Here is a 19,220-nt window from a genome sequence, read left to right as displayed (position 1 = left end):
GTTTGTTTTGTTTGTTTTTTTGTTTGTTTGTTTTGATTATAGCCATCTTCATGGGTATGAAGTGGTATCTCATCGTATTGATTTGCATTTTTTAATGATTAGTGATGTTGAGCATCTTTTCATGTGTTTATTGGCCATTTGCATATCTTTGGAGAAATGTCTGTTCCAGTTCTTTGTCCACTTTTAAATTCGGTGGTTTGTTTTTTTGTTGTTGAATTATGGGAGTTCTTTATACATTCTGGATATTAATCCCTTAGCAGATATGTGATTTGTAAATACTTCCTCCTATTCTGTGGGTTGTCTTTTCATTCTCTTGATAGTGTCCTTTGATACACATAAGTTTTAAATTTTGATGAAATCCAATTTACTTTCTCTTTTGTTGCTTATGTTTGTAATATGTGGCTTAATAATATGCCCTACACCCATTTTTCAGTTTTATGCACTTCATTTGCTTATCTTACTTTTTCAGTATTTCCAACCTCTGCCAAAAAAAAAAAAAAAAAGGAAAATCATGAGAGAGCCAATATAACTTGGATAAATAAGTTTTTGAAGACAGAAAAACACTAAGGATAATCTGAATTGCCAAATACAGTCCTTTCAACCAGAATGAGGAGAAAAATACCTTATTTTCTATCCTTTTGGAGTACTGTTAAATTGAGAAGCAGTTTTTGATTTATAAATCTCAATTTACATATTTATATAACATCAGAACATATGCTTATTTGAAAGCATACATATTTTGAGGTAAAGGTGACCCTCACATTAAACTCAAGATGTATCTGATATTATTGTGTTGAATTTGGTTTAAAAAATTAGTAAGCTCTTTTTGAAGTATGGAATATACAAATGTAAATGTGGTTAAATTGGTTACTTAAGTTAAAAAAGATATATAATATTGGTTGGTAATGATTTACAACCAACATTTTAACATTATCAGGTGTCATTTTCCTTTTTTCTTCAGGTATAATTGACATATAACCTTCTATTAGCTTCATAATTCAATATTTGTAAAATGTCATTTTCAAATAACAGCTTCAGATTTTGTGTTTGACTTTTACTTTTTCAGAAAAAGCATAGTTATGATATAGAAAATGTTTTTCTTTCATTATTTAATATATTCTTTAAAAATTCTTATTAAATTTTTATGTTGGTCAATTTACAGGTGAATTATGTAACCTCATTACGCTGGATGTAGCTCACAATCAACTTGAACACCTTCCAAAGGAGATTGGAAACTGCACACAGATAACCAACCTTGACTTGCAGCACAATGAATTGCTAGACCTCCCAGATACTATAGGTATGAGAGGAGAAAGAAGATACTGTTCATCATTTATAGCTACTTGGACATTAAAATCCATTTTGATAATAAAAAATTAAAATTCAACATTGTCAAAGTGGTAAAACTTCTAAAAGACAGCATTTTAAAATCATTTTTTATTTCCATTTTCAGGCAAAGAAAATAACTAAATTTTAGGAAATGATCTCAATTAAATTGTAAAGAAGATAGAATATTGAGTAATATGTATATGTTCTATAACTCTGCTTAAATTGCAGAATGGGTGCATTTTCTGTTTTTGCTTATTTCAGAATGTTGCATGCTCTTGTATAGGGTGCAGTCCCTTCTTTGCTAAAATAGACCACACTGAAAAATAAAATCATTGCTGTTTAGTTTTTAAAACATGGCCAATATATTTGAAAGTTTGTTCATCTTAATATTGAGGGACTAAAAGATGTCTCAGAGTGCAAAATGTGTTTTGAAAGTGCATAGCCAAAGAACAGAAAGTTGGATTGCACTTACTCTGATGTGTTCCATATTTATATATTCTTGTTTCTTTTTCTAAATGACCCCAAATTTATACAAACAGTAGAGGGAATTTTTACATTAAAAAAATTACTCTGTACTAAGTTTATATAATTTTGGTTATGAATATTTACAAGGTTCTCTTACTAAATCATTTGAGGCCTATGATAATGTTATCTTTCTCCAGAAGGATTTTTGTTTGCTTCTCTCAGGTACCTAGGGTGACCACTTTATTCCATCTGTGTTCTAAGGTTTGTGATTTTTCTGGTCCCCCCAGGTGAGTCAGAGGCAAGCTGCAGACTAATTGGAGGGTTGTTTTAATTCCGGTTTACCCCTTGTACTAGGGTGCAGCCCTGTAGGGTCCCAGTTGATATTTATTACTAGACTCCCCACCCTTGGCAGGCTCTAGATTTTGACTCTTGGTGGAAACATGCCTTAGCCTTTCAGCTGCATCTTCTAGTTAGGAAAGTGCTCTCAGGACAAAATCTTCTCCAGTGTTTTGCTTGTTTCTGGGTTCCCAGCTGTTTTCCAGCCTGGTTACTAGTCATTATCTTGTTAGCTTTCTGATTTTTGTTTTAGAAGTGTTTTTAGTTTTCTTCAATGGGAGGGTTGCTTGAATTATCTAGTCTACCACTACTTGAAACAGAAGCAATTGTTGTGGAATTTTTTAATAAGTTACAATAGACTGTCTTTGGTTAGATGACACCTGTTCACAGAAGAGTAATCTGAGACTTCTTCAGGATATAATAGCTAGCCATTAGAACCTATATCTTTCTGATTCTTGTCCCCTAGAGTCTAGAACAGACAGAAAAATACCAAATAAATACAAAATAAATGAAAAAAAAAAGTCATGGGAGTCAGGACTAGAAGTTCTAGAAAGAGAATAGAGTAAGACAGTGAAGAAGCTATAAAATATAATTTAATAATATTTCCCTGAACTTGACAAAAACCCAGATAATAAGATTGAAATTGCTTACCAAGAAGAAATAATGAAAAAACATACATTCTGGTAGAAGTTTTAAAAATTAGATTTACTTAATTATTTTTAACAAACAGTATATTCATACATAATGTTATAAAACCTGTCTTTGTCTAGTTTCAGTTTCAGGGTAATCCTGGCCATATATAATAAGTTGGGAAGTACTCCCTTCTCTTCAATTTTTGCAACAGTTTGTATAAAATTGACATATTTCTTCCTTTAATATTTGATAAAATTAATTGGTAAAGCCACCTGGGTCAGGATTTTTCTTTGTTGGAATGTTTTTGAAAACAATTACAATTTCTTTGATAGACATAGGGCTATTTAGGTTATCACTTTCTTCTTCTTGAGAAAACTTGGACATTTGTGTCTTTCAAAGAATGTGTCCATTTTGTTTAAGTTGTCGCATTTAATGGGCATAAAATTGTTCATAATATTCCCTTATTATTTCAATATCTATAGAATCTGTGGTAATGCCATTTCTCTCATTCCTGATATTGGTAATTTATATCTTCTCTCTTTTTTTTTTCCCTAGTCACTCTGGTTAGAGGTTTATCAATTTTATCAGTTTTATTGATTGTCTCAAAATATTGATTTTTCTCTGTTCTTTCCTTGGTTTTTGTTTCATTGATTTCCACTTTGACCTTTCTTCTTCCCTTTCATCTGCTTACTTTGAGTTTTATTTGTTCTTTTTCTAGTTTCTATGGCAGAAGATTGAGATTATTGATTTGAGACCTTTCTTCTCATACAGGCATTTAGTGCTATAAATTTTGCCTTACATACTGCTTTACTAACATCCCACAAATTGTGACATCTTGTGTTTTCTTTTTTGTTTTGTTCAAAATACTTTCTAATTTACCCTTTTGTTTTCTGTGATCTGTGTGTTGTTTAAAAGTATGTTATTTAGTTCCCAACATCTGACAGTTTTCCAAGGGTTTTTCTGTTACTGATTTCTAATTTAATTCCATTGTGGTCAAGAACATACTTTGTGTGACTTGAATCATTTAAATGTATTGAGACTTATTTTATGGCTCAGTGTATGGTCTATCTTGATAAGTATTCCATGTGTAATTGAATGTGTATTCTATTTTTGTTGAGTAATGTAGATGAGGCAATCAGTGAATTTATTCTACTACTTGCCCTTTTTGGTCTCTTTTCCTCCCAATTTTTATTAGCTTTATTGTTAGGACATGCAACATTTATGTTATGTCTTGTTATGCCAGTCTGTATTTTTATTTTAGTCATAATGTTCATCAACAATGCTGTTGCCATAATTGCCCAAATCATTTCTTGGTTGGCTGAAGTCAGTCTTGTAGTAGTTTTCTCAGAAATGGTTCATGAACAGTAGTTCCCTAGTTCTTGTATGTTTGTAACCTTTATACTTAAAGAACAGTTCGATGGATATAAAAATCACTGGGTTCAACTACTTTTCCTTGAGCATTTTAGGAGAACTAGGAGGTAGCTCTGTTGTCTTCTGGAATTGAATATAAAGTATGAGGCCAGTCTAATTTTTTTTCCATTATAAGTGACTTAATCTTTGTGCCTGGCCACCCAAAGTGTTCTTTATTTCTAAAGTTTAAGAACTGTATTATATCCCAGGGCCCATTTCCCTGGGATACTCTGAGCCAGTTCAACATATAGGTTTAATCTTTATTTCAGTATAGTTTTCTTAAATTACATATTGACATATTTACTTTGTGTTGTATGTTCTTACATTGAAATATGTCTAAATTTGCTTATTTTGAACAACCAACTAATTTTAATAGTAAAGGAGGAAAGAGAGAATAATGCATTTTAACATGATCACTTTTCGGTGGAATGAAACATGAAAGCACTTTAGAAAAGAAACTTCTTTTATAAAATTAAAGGCTTGCTCAGTCTTAGAAAAGTAAAGGTTGTTTACTCTAGCAAATCAGACAGGGGAACTGAAATTAAAGATGCTTGAAATGGTATAAAGTTATGTCCTTATCACTCTCATTGAGGGATAATTATTGTATATTTCTTAGGATATTATAGATGCATATACTTTATTGTTCCTTGAGCATATCAGCCAAGTTCTAGCCTCAGGGTCTTTGTACTTTTCAGTTTCTCTGCTTAGAACTCTTTTCTCCTAAATATACACATAATTTCCTCTACTCTTTCAACTGATCATATGGATATATAGAGTTCTATAAAGGGCATGGTCATCAATCAGCCCTGTTCTTACTCTCAAATAATCTAACAATATTTTGTTATTTAATATTTTATGCATGTGTCTGTTTCCCTGTCTTGTTAAATAACAATCAAAGAGGGATGCAATTAAAGTACTAAAATGAATAGTCTTGGCAAACAGAGATAGCATAGGTAGTGGAGGATGGTAAAATCATCCAGTTAGTAAGACTAGGGTCCTATGGATTCACTTCCTCTGACAAAAGGTAACTTCTCCATGTATCCTTCTTTCTCCTGGCTTTCTTAATTTTACATTTCTTTTCTCTCTTCTATCAGAAGTAATTCTTCTGTATTTCAAGTGTGTTTATTAATATGAAAACATTTGACTTCATTATTAATCTCTACTAGTTGACATGTTATCTCAGAATAACATAGGTGCCTCACTTCTAGCACATTCTACATGGTCAGATTACAAATATGTATTGGAAATCAATGAGAACTGAAACATTAACAGTAATAAAAATTCAAATATCTCATTTATTTTTATATGCTTTGATAGTTGTCAGCAAACTAATACAGTTGTTATTCCAAGTAATAGCAAAGTGGATAAGTATTGTTTATTGAAAGTTTTTATAATATTGCAGTCATTTATCATATACCATGTTTATTAAAATAATTCTTTTGCCTTTCTCCATCCCTCTCATCCCCCATATTTTGATTGTATAGCAGAAGGTTGAGATTTGGTGAGAAATCAGAACATTTGGGTCTTGGTCTGTTACAAATCTCAGCAGTCATAATTGACCTTTGAGATTCTCCCTCTCATCTATTGGAGAAGAGCAATTCACCCCAAACCGTCAGTGGCAAACTTTTAGAATATAGTTCACCTGATACTTTTCTTCTCTTTTCTGGTCTACTTCTTGAAAAGCATAACTTAAAATGAAAAACAACAACAACAAAATAACACCTATCCTGGAGAGTTGATGCTAGTCCCACAGAAGTTGCCCTGCTCTTTTCCCTGGTCTAAAGAAACTAGCCCTAAACTCACAATTGAAAAATCAAATCTTCTATCGCCTGACAATCACTTTTCCAAAAATCACTTTAATTCTTTGCCTTTTCTTTTTCTTGTAAGTAGACCCAGATATTTAAAACCCTCTCTTTATTTAACACGAATACTCCTAGAGTAGTTATCACTCTTTGGCAGCACGCACCGCCATTTACTTCCAGGCTGAGCAGTGCCAGGATCACTGACAACTCAGGATGTGAAGAAGAGGCAGAAGGAAATGGGGAGAGGGGCAGCTGGTTGCCGTTAAGTGAAAGAGCGCTTGAAAACATACTTAGAGTTTCTCTGATTTAACCATTAATCTGCCCTGTTGAAGAGTATAAAGTATGTTCTCTTCATATAAATATTTTCCAATTCAAGAATCAGCTATAAACTAAAGACAATGTTAAGATTCATTATAGAAGTCGTTTTGTTTCAAGCTATGAACCTGATATCTTGAAGCCTTCTGAGGTCTCAGGTGGTTTTATGAAATCAGGGAGAGGAGGGTCTGAAGTAGGAAAAAATATTTTATTTTCTATTTCTTTTCAGAATGAGAGAAATAAGCAACAAGTCCTTGCCTTCAAGGCTGGAGCACAGAACAATTCACAGAGGTCTTTTTGTTGCAGTGGTCTCTGAAGAAATGTTACAGTAATTACAGTTATATCAACAAGCAGAGTTTTAGTGATTCAATTTTAGGTAATTACAGTGCTGCTTACATATAACAACTTTACTAGTTTTTTTTTTAAATGGTGGCATTCTTTTGAGTTTTTGACTTTTAAGAATTTTTGTATAACTTTTCAGTTTATTTTCAGTTTCTCAGTTTAATGTTTCTGGAAAAAACTGTACCTTTGACATTATTTCATCGTTAGAACTGTGTGCCTTTTCTACTGATTTTTTGCTACTTTGTTAAAATAAGATAAAGACTATTTGAGGTAGAGTCTTACTCAAAAGTTAGACTAAATTAACCTAAAAATGCTGATTATATTTGCTGAAATTGAAAGCATCTAATTTTAACTCATAGCCATTTGATGTTTCCATATTTTAAAAACCTGACAGCATAAGAAAGCAAGCTGTCAGAGCAGAACACAGAGCAACTTACAGTCAAAGTTAAGCACTTAGAAAACTGAATGCCAGTGATTGGCAGTGATCAGCCTACATTTATACACAGAAGCTCGGCAACGTTGATTTTATTTCTTAGTCACAATGGCTCAATATTAAAGCAAGTTATGGCTTGATTTCTAGGTTGCAGTTTAGTTTGTGGTTAAAACCACTTATTGAAAGAGGTTAGAGTTGAAACCACTGCAGGGGGTGAATCACAGTAAATGCCAGACTTCTGATGTCAAGTTTTCTTCTGGCATAAGAAAGCGTTGATATTTTATCCTTACTTTTTTTCACCTCTTTTGTTTTGCTGAGAGTAGTGGACTTTGACAAAACGTGGATGACTCTTTGAACATGCCATGCTCTCAAGAAAGTGACAAGTGCTTTGCAAATGTTAGTTTCTTCATCAGAATAGCACATTCTCATAGGTTACAATTTTTAAAGTTCATCCTCTTCTACCCCACCCCACCCCACCCCCCAAAAAAAAGGAGAAAAGAAAAAAAAATGTTTAGGAAAGTTGGAGGTATCATTTTTGTTTAAATAACCACTAGTTTTGGTACTAGATAATTTCATGTGGCATTTTCACTACTTTGTTTTCATTTTGTAATTTTTATTTTTAAATTAAATTTTTTTTTTTTTTTTTTTTAGTTTTTTTGGCTGTGCCGCACGGCATGAGGGATCTTAGTTCCCTGACCAGGGATCAAACCTGTGCCCCCTGCAGTGGAAGCACCGAGTCCTAACCACTGGACCACCAGGGAATTCCCCATTTTGTAATTTTTAACTTCTAGAAACCTATTCTGACTTTAAAACTGAGAAGCTTATTTTGCTTTTGGAAGAGAAATTTCAGAAATGGTTCTGTTTACTGGGTTTGTGAGTTGATAAGCATTTAGAATTTGGTTACCATACTAATCTTTGTTACCAGAGAAAGTTTTTGGGTTTCATTGAGAATAAAAATTGGTTAAAATATTGTATTCACCTACTTTTCTACTGTAAACAATTATTGAGGCATGTCAGTTGGTGGAGCAAAATTATGGGGACTTTCCGCTATTAATAAGCCCTTTCCTTTTCTGGCAGGTTTCATAGACCCTTTGGTAAATGCTTCTGCCATTTTATTACAATGGAACAACTTTCTTTCATAGGGAAAGCAGTGGTATGAAGGAGAGAAAGGGATGAGCTTCTTTACTTCAAGTTCTTTTTTAAGATTGAGCCTCTTTTATCTTCAACTTTGTATAGCAAATTAAAATTTTATCAGAAGATTTTGACATTCTTTGTAGTCAGACATTATCACTGCTTGCAGGAAAATTTCCACCTTTACCAGCCTTGTAGCTATAGTGGCCGTGGGCACGGGATAGACAGGGATAAAATATTGATACCTTCCCTCCCTCCCCATTTTGAAAGGATATGAGTAAATGGCCGCTGTCCTTCAATTTTGGTGGGAATGAAATCGATATAGCCTAGTGGCACTGTCTATCAAGATTTAAAATATCTATATCTTTTGATACATCAGAAATATTTTCACATGTATGCACAGATATGTATTAGAATGTTCATTATAGAATTCTTTTTTAAAAATTAGAAACAAATGCTGTCATTTGGGGAATGTTTAGATAATGGTGCGCATCGTAGAATACAATGGTTAAATAAAATGAAGTATATCTGAATTTACTCACCAGAAAATATTTCTGTGACCTGTTATATAGGGGGGAAAGTACGTAAACTTATCCGATTTATGTAAAAATAAACACGGAAACATTAAAAAAAGTCCTGTATTTGTATATGTGTAAGTAAATGCTTACAGAAAGATCTCAATAGGTACATATTAGACTACAAACCATGGTTCTCTGGGAAAGAGAGTAAGTTGCATTTATATATTTTGTAATTTAAAAATTATTTGGTAGGATGGGAGGAGTGCAAAGAGTTGGAAATGATTAGTTCGTTCTCTGATATCTAAAAATGGGCTGCGTAGACATTGGGTGTCTCAGAAAAAATTATTGCAAATATTTGTAGAAGAACTAATTTGTACTCAGACAAGACAAATCTGATATGTATTTTAAAACCATGTCCAGTTAACATCTGTGTTTCATATACAGGCTATTTTATAAGATGAGAATGGGTCAAAGAAAAAATCTTTTTATGAACCTTTCATATAATTTTAAGTTTTTGCATCTTGTTCCTAATGGAAAGGAGGACAAATAGTGAAATATTTTAGCTTCTGTAATTGTTAAGAAAGTATGAATGAATGCCTGCTGTGTGCTTAGCACTGAAACAAATTCTGTGTGGAGATAGAAGTACATAGCAACCTCCTTTACTTAAAGGATTTTCAGTCTTTTGGGGGAGGTAACTAATCCATGAAACAACTAACAACATAAGACCAAATATAAGTAAATGCCAACGTATGATGAAAACAATGTGTGGCCAAGAGTCCAGTTATAGGGAGATCAATAAGGTCTTCATAGAATGGCCAGAGAAAGCTTCATGAACAAATATGCTGGACTCAGTATGGAATAAAAATGCATTCCATGAGCACAACAAGGACAGTCAAACAGCGTGGAGGCAAGAATGAACATATCATGCTTCTGTGTCAGGAGGAAACAAGCTCACTGGAGCAGAGTCAATGAAATTCACAAAAAATGATTACTTGATAAGGAGCCAACTGAGTTTGATTCTAGCTCTGCCGTTAATTCAACTTTGCATATCTTATGCTAAAGTCCGTCCTGAGTACTCTCAGATGGCTCTTATTGCTGCTTCTTGGGTATCTTTCTTATCTGTGTCTTTTTTATCAGAATGGCTATCTAAAACTTCAAACTACCGTGCTCTGTTTTTCCACAACTTAGCTCAGCTCATATCCTCACTGTATGGAGAAAACGAGCCTCACAATGTAAAGTGTCCAAACATCTTGGTCTACATTAGTATAAAACTTCTCCAAAATGTAAAATATTCATTCAATAAAAGGCTGGTATAAAGATACCACAATTTTCAAAAGTAAAATGACTTTAGAATTAGACTTTTTCTTTATCAAAAGGGTGTTTTAAAATTACAAAATTATAGAAAATTAGGGAAATTATAGACAAGTTGACAGAAAAAAATTTAATCTTCCATAATTCTATCATGCAGAGATAACTGTTAGTGGGTTTTTTTTGTTTGTTTGTTTTGTTTTTTCCCGGTACGCGGGCCTCTCACTGTTGTGGCCTCTCCCGTTGCGGAGCACAGGCTCCGGACATGCTGGCTCAGCGGCCATGGCTCACGGGCCCAGCCGCTCTGCGGTATGTGGGATCTTCCCGGACCGGGGCGCGAACCCACGTCCCCTGCATCGGCAGGCGGACTCTCAACCACTGCGCCACCAGGGAAGCCCTAACTGTTAGTTTTGATGTGTTTTTCCCCACTCTTTTTGCATGCATGTGTTTTTTACAATGTTGAGGTAATACAAAACACATGATTTTGTTATCTGGCTTTTTTCATTTAATATCATAACTTAGTCTTTCACATCTTAAAGATTTGTGTAACATAATTTTCATAGGTACAGAATGTAACAGAATATAGAAATACCATAGAATAAAATCATGTTTTGAAGATCTGTGAGGTATCAGTCATTGTGCCAAGTATCTTACACACATTGTATTTAATCCTTAGAGTGACCCTGTCAGACAGGTGGCATTATCCCCACTTTATGAGTGAGGAGATAGACTATGTTAAATAACTTGCCCAGGGTCACATAGATAATATAATATCCTTTGTTTTTTCTATTACACTGTGGTTCCTTCAATTTAAATAATTATTCATCTATTCTTGAACATATAGGTTGTCCCCATTTTTTGCTATTAGAAATATGACTATAATTAACATACTTCATCATAAAGCAGATTATTTTTTGCCATCCCAACTTCTAAGTAACATTTGTATCATATTCAATGTCACAGTGCAGTGACAACAATAGTAAATATTACTCTTGCCCTTATTTCTGATCTCTAAATTCTCTGGAGCTTTGGAAAGTGACCCAGCCCTCTGCTTGTTTGTTTTTTCTCCCCTTCCAAAATTGACACATCTCACTGGAGTGTCATCAGAAAGATACTAGTGAAGCATCCTTAGTTAATTTAGGAAACAATTTAAAGGCAAAATTAACTTGTCTTTGCTAAGTGGTAGTTTTTATTGTTGCTTTTTAATTCAGTTTTCTGCCTGTTGGAATCTTAATTAATCATAACTAGCCAACTCTCGGCCCAGTTTCCAAGCACTGTTATAAGAAAGTAATATAAATGAGCATAGCATACCTCTGTAATAGTTCTAATTGCAGGAATTGAAATGGTTGCTAAGGTTTTTTTCACATTATAGTTGGTTAGACTTATGGTATAGAATTATCATAGTATTTTTAAAAAATATTTATTTGGCTGCACTCGGTCTTCGTTGCGGCATGTGGGATCTTTAGTTGCGGCATGTGGGATCTTCAGTTGTGGCATGTAGGATCTAGTTCCCTGACCAGGGATTGAACATGGACCCCCTGCACTGGGAGCACAGAGTCTTAACCACTGGACCACCAGGGAAGTCCCCAGAGTATTTTTTTTTTTTTTGCGGTACGCGGGCCTCTCACTGTTGTGGCCTCTCCCGTTGCGGAGCACAGGCTCCGGACACGCAGGCTCAGCGGCCATGGCTCACGGGTCCAGCCGCTCTGCGGCACGTGGGATCTTCCCAGACCGGGGCACAAACCCGTGTCCCCTGCATCGGCAGGCGGACTCTCAACTACTGCGCCACCAGGGAAGCCCCCCAGAGTATTTTTGATAGCAATACTAATTCTTGAAAATGTAAAGTGTAAAAATTAGCTCCATTTAGTCATTTCTTAGAACCTTGATCACTGTTTTCTTCAGCAAAAGGGAAGGATGCAAATGAGTATAACAGGATAAGGAATATGAGGCATGGTGACTGCCCTCCTAGGTTTTAAGGCTTAAGTTATTCTATAGGCTAATATATATTTTCTGTAAATATTGGAGTAATGTTAGACATATCTAAGAAAGAAAATTATTCGTACAACAACTTTTTGAAAAATGGTCAAAGCAAAAAGAAAGAAATGGACAAACATCAGAAAGTTGCTGGAAGTTGAAAGGCATCAAGATATTTATCTCCAAAAAGTTAAGTGTGACACAGGCATCCACTTCTATACAGGCATACCTTGGAGACATTACAGATTTCATCCCAGACCAGCACAACAAAGCGAATATCACAATAAAGCATCACACAAATATTTTGTTTCCCAGTGCATATAAAAGTTATGTTCATACAGTACTGTAGTCTAAAGTGTGCAATAGCATTGTCTAAAAAATGTACAAACCTTAATTAAAAATAGTTTATTGATAAAAGGTACTAACCATCATCTGAGCCTTAAGGGTCTTGCCTTGGTCCTCATGGCTGCTGACTGATCAGGGTGGTGGCTGCTGAAAGTTGGGTGGATGTGGCAGTTTCTTAAATCAAACCACATAAAGTTTGCTGCATTGACTGACTTTTCCTTTCATGCAGCATGTAATGGTATGTAATACCATTTTACCCACAGTAGAGCTTCTTTCAAAATTGGAGTCAGTTCTCTCAAACCCCTGCTGCTGCTTTATCAATGAAAGCTTATGTAATATTCTAAATCCTTTGTTGTCATTTCAACAGTCTTCACAGCATCTTTACCAAGAGTAGGTTCCACCTCCAGAAACCACTTTCTTTGTTCATCTGTAAGAAGCAGTGCCTCATCTGTTAAAAGTTTTATCATAAGATTGCAGCAATTCAGTCACATCTTCAGGCTCCACTTCTAATTCTAGAAGTCTAGAGAGTCAGCCTGTCTGAAGCTTTGAAGCCAAGCACTGACTTCTCCTCTATAGCTGTGAAAGTTCTAAATGGCATCTTCAGTATAAGGCTGTTTTGTCTACACTGAAAACCTTGTTTAGTGTAGCCGCCTTCATTAATTATCTTAGCTGCATCTTCTGGATGACTTGCTACAGCTTCTACATTAGCACTTGCTGCTTCACCTTGTACTTTTATGTATGGAGAGCCATCTCTTTTCTTAAACCCCATGACCCAACCTCAGTTAGCTTCTAACTTTTCTTCTGCAGCTTTCTCACCTTTCTCAGCCTTCATAGAATTGAACAGAGTTAGGGCCTTGCTCTGAATTAGGCTTTGGCTTAAGGGAATGTAGTGGCTGGTTTAATCTTCTATCTGAACCACTAAAACATTCTTTACTTCAGCAATAAGGCTGTTTTCCTTTTCTATCATTCATGTGTTCACTACAGTAGCTCTTTTTATTTCCTTCAAGAAATTTTCCTTTGCATTCACAACTCAGCTGACGGGCGCAAGAGGCCTAGCTTTCAACCTAGCTGTCCACATGCCTTTCTCACTAAGCTTAATCATTTCTAGCTTTTTATTTAAAGTGAAAGACATGCGACTCTAACTTTCACTTGGTTAGAGGTCACTGTAGGGTTATTATTGGCCTAATTTCAATATTGTTGTATCTCAGGGGAGAGGGAGAGAGACAGGGAAGCAGCTGGCCAGTGGAGCAGATAGAATACACACAGCATTTATCAGTTTAAGTTCACCGTCTTAAATGGGTTCAGTTCGTGGCACCCCAAAACAATTATACTAGTGACATCAAAGATCACTGATCATAGATCACCATAACAAGTATAATAATAATGGAAAAGTTTGAAATATAGCAAGAATTACTAAAATGTGGCACAGAGACATTAAGTGAGCAAATGATGTTGGAAAATGGCACCAATAGACTTGTTCAATGCATGGTTGCCGTAAACCTTCAATACGTAAAGTTGCAGTATCTGTGAAGCACAATAAAGCAAAGTACAGTAAAATGAAGTATGCCTGTAATTTCTAATACTGGTAATACTGTTTAATTTAAAACTAGAGGCTACATTTAACATTTTAACCTAGCCCAACTAAAAATGTTATAGCAACAATTGCAATGTGGAATCAGAAAAGAAATTAACCAGTCATGGCAAAGAAATACATTGAACTAAATTCTCATTACTCTTATCTTTTTTGCTATCAAAATGAACTTATTTTATGATGTATATTGTTTGGGAAATTAAATTTGATTTAAACCTTCTATGATAGCAGATATCATCATATTCATCCATGTAGCTTACATGTAGCTCTTGCCATGTGTCTTGGCAATAAAAGTAGAAAATGTCTATTTTTCTGCTTTGCTTATTTTAGGTATTCAATAGTGGCTAATATGCTCAAGCTGGATATGTTTAGATAATAAGAGAGACTATAACTTTCACTTTTGTTTGTAAAAAATTATTTTGAGAAATTTTTTTTACCATCAGGTCAACTTCTTAGAGAAATTTTGGAATGTTTATATTTAAATTCACGGAAATTATTGAACCTTTCTGATCTCACAAAATAATTGTGCATCTTATATTTTAAATAATACCATTTTAGAAATTTGAAATTTTTTTCTTCAAAATTACATGTACATTTTTATATATAGCCACTTGTTCTATATTGGATCACCATCACACAGATACAAATGGGATTAACTATTATAAATTTAAAATATTTACTACTTTGATGTTATTCAATTAGGCCTTATCTAAAGGTTAATTTTTTATTAAAGTGTGACAGTACTTTCCAATAATTGATTTTTGAAATTGACTTATAGCTGTGTATTTCATTATTTCTCTAAGAGGGCACAAAAGTGGTTTCAGTTTCATCCTAATTGATAGAGTGTAGTGTGCAGTTTCTTGGTACAAAAAGTTAAGGATCTTGTTGAAATAGTGCTTCAAAGTAATTCATAAATACTGGTTGATAGCCTGGGACAGTGACAGGCTGATTGGATTTAAAAAAATTCCCTTTTTTTGTGTGTTCACAGGAAACCTGTCCAGTTTAAGTCGTCTTGGTCTGAGATATAACAGACTGTCAGCAATACCCAGATCATTGGCAAAATGCAGTGCACTTGAAGAATTAAATTTAGAGAACAATAACATTTCTACTTTACCAGAGGTAAGAAGTGCATTACAGTAAACTCTTGAAACAAGCCTGCAAGATAATGAAGGGAAAACTAGTCAATCTTTACAGCTGGGTAAATAATATGATGATTGAAATTGCTTAAATAATGGCTATGCTATGGACATATAGCCCACCACTAAGATAAAAATTCCAAAAAAGAAAGAGTAGATATGATTATAGGAACAGAAAGAAGGTGGAAAATCAGTGTGCTACTTTCCGCTTTAGCACCATGTAAATCTTTCTCATGTCATTTGGGACTTGACAATAAAAGCCATTAAGGAGAGGTTGTATGGCTGGTTTTAAAACTCAGCTACCCCACCCAGTTCAGTTATAAAATAAAAAAGATATTGTAGAAAGATGATAAAAGAATGACTATATAGAATACACTACTTATTATCCAGATTAATATGAGCTGCAACATGCCTGTGACCCAAATTATTACCCTGCTTATACAATAACATTAAAGCCTGTTTAGCATATACCAGTCACCAGAATCTGCTATTTTTTTAACACATTATTTTTAATTTGGGTTTTGTTGGTTCTGTTAGAAAAATATTATCACTTTTGCATAGAGATTAATTGGGCAAGATGCAATATTTTTTAAATTGTCTTTCTCAACTTTATTATTTTTTACTCTTGCCATTTCTTCTTTTGCTACCTGCTGTTTTAGTATACCCAACAACTAGTAAGTTTGCTTGTAGTTACTCAAGCATAATATCTTACTGTAGTATTCTAACAAGCAAAAGAATGGAATTGTGGAGTTATGGATTGATTGAACTTTGCAAAGTATTTTTTTCTAATAATTAAAACTATATAAGTAGCCCTATTATGTTTAGATTATTACTAATTTTCCCAACTGTATGTGTGTGTGTATGTGTATTTGAATTAAGAATAAAGGTGCTTTAGATGAATGTTTTTCAGATATATGCTTTGATTTATAATGAACAATTTGAGTAGGTGAGGCTCTAGGTTTGTAGTAATTAGTTTATCAAATAAATTTATGTAATTGATTTGTTTCTTAGGCATACAAAAATAAAGTAGCACCTATTAATTTGGTTCCTATTAATCTAGATGCTTGCGTTTTCAGAAAAAACTTGGTCAGAGTACAAAAATGAGTTTCCCAGGATTGTAGTTTCAAGTCTGGACCAGTTCACATAGTAGTTTTTACTATGACAGTATATCACCTGTGGCAAAAGAGTACTATTGTTAGTAGTAGTTTAAGTGGGATAAGGATTAGAATCCACAGATTGTAGATATCGCCCTGACAGCTAGACTGTTTGGATTTTTTAATTTCTGTGATGGTGGTAATTTACAGTGATCAGAATGGGTGAGGTTCTACTGTTTAATGTCATCCTCTTTCTAACAGTGATTCATATCCATAATAAGGGAAATAACTAGCATATTAATTAGACCTTGTTGGGATATTTTTAGGATGTGATTTGTGAGCTTAAGTAAGACTGACTGCTTTTACAATGTCAATATGCCTAAATATAAAGACTGGCTGTATATCAAGTTTCACCAAGTGAGAAATTTTAATATTTATTTATATATCCAGTCTTATTGTCACTGAAGGGAAACATAATTATTGGAAACCTCTTAGGATAAAGACGTGTGCTAAGTATATAATATTTTTTTACTGAAATAAGTCAGGATTTATTTTTTTATTTTATTTATTTATTTTTTTGCGTTACACGGGCCTCTCACAGCTGCGGCCTCTCCTGCCGCGGAGCACAGGCTCCAGACGCACAGGCTCAGCGGCCATGGCTCACTGGCCCAGCCGCTCCGCGGCATGTGGGATCCTCCCGGACCGGGGCACAAACCTGTGTCCCCTGCATCGGCAGGCGGACTCTCAACCACTGCGCCACCAGGGAAACCCAAGGATTTATTTTTGATAAGAGAATTATAAAGAAGACAGCTCTCTTCAGTCTGGCTGTGGAAGAAAGGGTGTATGTGTATTTAAACAGGCCCATTTTCAGATAGAGGAGCTATGGGGGAAATCCTTGATTGGCCTTGTTCAAATATTGGAAAACATTAAGTTTTATTTAAAAGTAGTCTGTGTGCTTTGGAAGTAGTGTATTCTTAATGCAAATGTGTAATTATCTGCATTTATAATCACAATAAGAAAAATAATAAAATCCATTAAACAGCACTTAGACGTTCAAGCTGGCAAGAAAAATCAGGAAAGTGGTTTTCACTGGGGGCACATTATATTGCTGAAATCAGAGCTGGCAAAATGACTATATACTTTTCCATTTGAAGACTGTCTGAAAATGGACTAGTTTTAATGTAGACATAAACACAAAAGGAGAAAGAACTTAATGAATTTAAGCACATATACTCAAGGCATAAGGCTAGGAGCTCTACATGTATTATTCCATTTAAATCTTCACTATAATCCTACTAGTTACTGGGGTAGTCTCATCAAATAGGGAAATAAGACTTAAGAGAAGTCATGTTTTTGGCCAAATTTGTCACACTTAAATATTTTTTCTGGAAATATGGTGAGAGATATATTATCTAATTAATTCACCAAAGATCACAAGGCTGGTAAGTAGAAGATGTGAGATGGGAACCCAGATGTGTCTGACTCTAAAGCAATGATAAGCAACCCCAAAGCTTCATAGTATGACCTAAGAATTGAAAGGTTGGAGAGCTGCATTCTTGTTGCCCCTTTTCAAATATCCTCAGGTGTTACCATTTTTTCATAAAAGAATATCAATTCAATAATGTAAGTCAGCTCTAAGAATAATAAAAATAACATTTTTGCCATGAGACTCAATAGAACTCCTTTATTTACAGTGAAGTAGGATGTAGACATTTTCCCCAAATTGACTGCCATGAAAGTTTTCTCTTTCTATATTCTTTCTTTTTTCTGTGTATAGCAATTGACAGATGTTGAGTAGCTTATTCATGTTCATCATAAAGGACAAGTTTCAGTTCACTTCACTAATTATAACTTCAATTATATAGTTATTTTTTTCCTTCAGTGGGCCTTGAAAATCACAGCTGACACTTCAGGTACTAAGTCTTCAGTTTCCTCATGGTGGATAGCCAAAATTAGAACATTATTTAAAACACACACCTCACAATGTTTGTTTTCTCCTTGCTTGGGCCTTTACATCAATCCAGAATATTTTCTTCTGCTTCTCTGAGTATTTAAAATTTTTTTTCATCCTTTAAGATCTGGCACACTCTCAGCCTTCTTCCTGCTTTTCTAGTTATTCCAGTATTTCTTCTTTTCTTTGAATTTAAATAAAGAAGTGACTTAAAATTTGAGCACTTATTATAATGCGAGGTATTGTAAAGCTATTTATATATTTTTATTTCTTTAAAAAAACTCTATTATAGCCTATAAAATAAGGCATCATCATTTTACAAATGAATAAAACTAGTGTTCAGAGAAATAACTTGCCCAAAGTCACAAGCTACTAAAAGATAGGGCCAGGATATAAAACTACTTTATAGCCTTTACCAGTGTTTCTCAAACATTAATGAGCATACAGATCACCTGGGAATCTTAAGACTCATATTATGATTCTGTAGAAGTGGGGCCTAAGAGTCCTCATTTCTAGCATGCTCTCAGGGGATTCTGATGCTGCTCTTCCTTGAGCCAGACTTTGAATAGCAAGAGCCTATTCTGTATACTTCATTACTGATTATATACAGTTATGTATTTTTTTCTTTTTCGTATCTGTGTGCTTTATTTCTCTAAGTGGGATTTAGTCTTCTTAATGGCAGAGATTCTTTTATAACACCTAGCACTGTGGTTACATGGTGGGAGACTGAAGTAAGAGGGAATATGGGGTTATATGCTAAGTAAATACTTGTTTGGTAGATGTATATTCCCTCAGAAATGTACTGTATGGAAAAGCAATATATTATATAATATGAGGAAGTATATTATCTTTTGAATTTAATTTTCCTAAAAGGAACATTTAAATTACTAAATGACACCTTACTCTGTGCCAAGCATTATATTAACCTTAATAATTTAGAGATAGGTACTTAACTAAGACCTGGATAGGACTGATCACATAGCAGGTGGCAGAGTCAGGACTTAGACCCAGGACCGTCTGATACCAACGTTTCTGCTTTTATAGAGGTCTAAAACTAGCCACTCATGAAACACCTCTTACCCACAGACATTTTTCTTTACCCTGTAG

The 19,220-nt window shown here is 34.3% G+C and overlaps 1 protein-coding gene across 7 annotated transcripts in view; it reads left to right on the top strand.

Moving 5' to 3' along the window:
* Positions 1-19,220, top strand: part of SHOC2 (SHOC2 leucine rich repeat scaffold protein) — a 103,167-nt gene that overhangs the window by 70,998 nt on the left and 12,949 nt on the right. For 6 of the 7 annotated variants that reach the window (XM_060099657.1, XM_060099687.1, XM_060099668.1 and 3 more), the window contains 2 exons: positions 1,163-1,300; positions 14,921-15,051. In XM_060099657.1, the coding sequence (XP_059955640.1) occupies positions 1,163-1,300; positions 14,921-15,051 (269 nt within the window). The remainder of the gene's footprint in view (positions 1-1,162; positions 1,301-14,920; positions 15,052-19,220) is intronic. The other variant, XM_060099704.1, reaches the window with a different exon arrangement.

This window comes from Mesoplodon densirostris, chromosome 1 (assembly GCF_025265405.1).
Source record: "Mesoplodon densirostris isolate mMesDen1 chromosome 1, mMesDen1 primary haplotype, whole genome shotgun sequence".
In the NCBI taxonomy this organism is placed as follows: Eukaryota; Metazoa; Chordata; class Mammalia; order Artiodactyla; family Ziphiidae; genus Mesoplodon; species Mesoplodon densirostris.
Note: the sequence above shows the minus strand (reverse complement) of the source record. Positions and strands in the feature narration are given on the sequence as shown.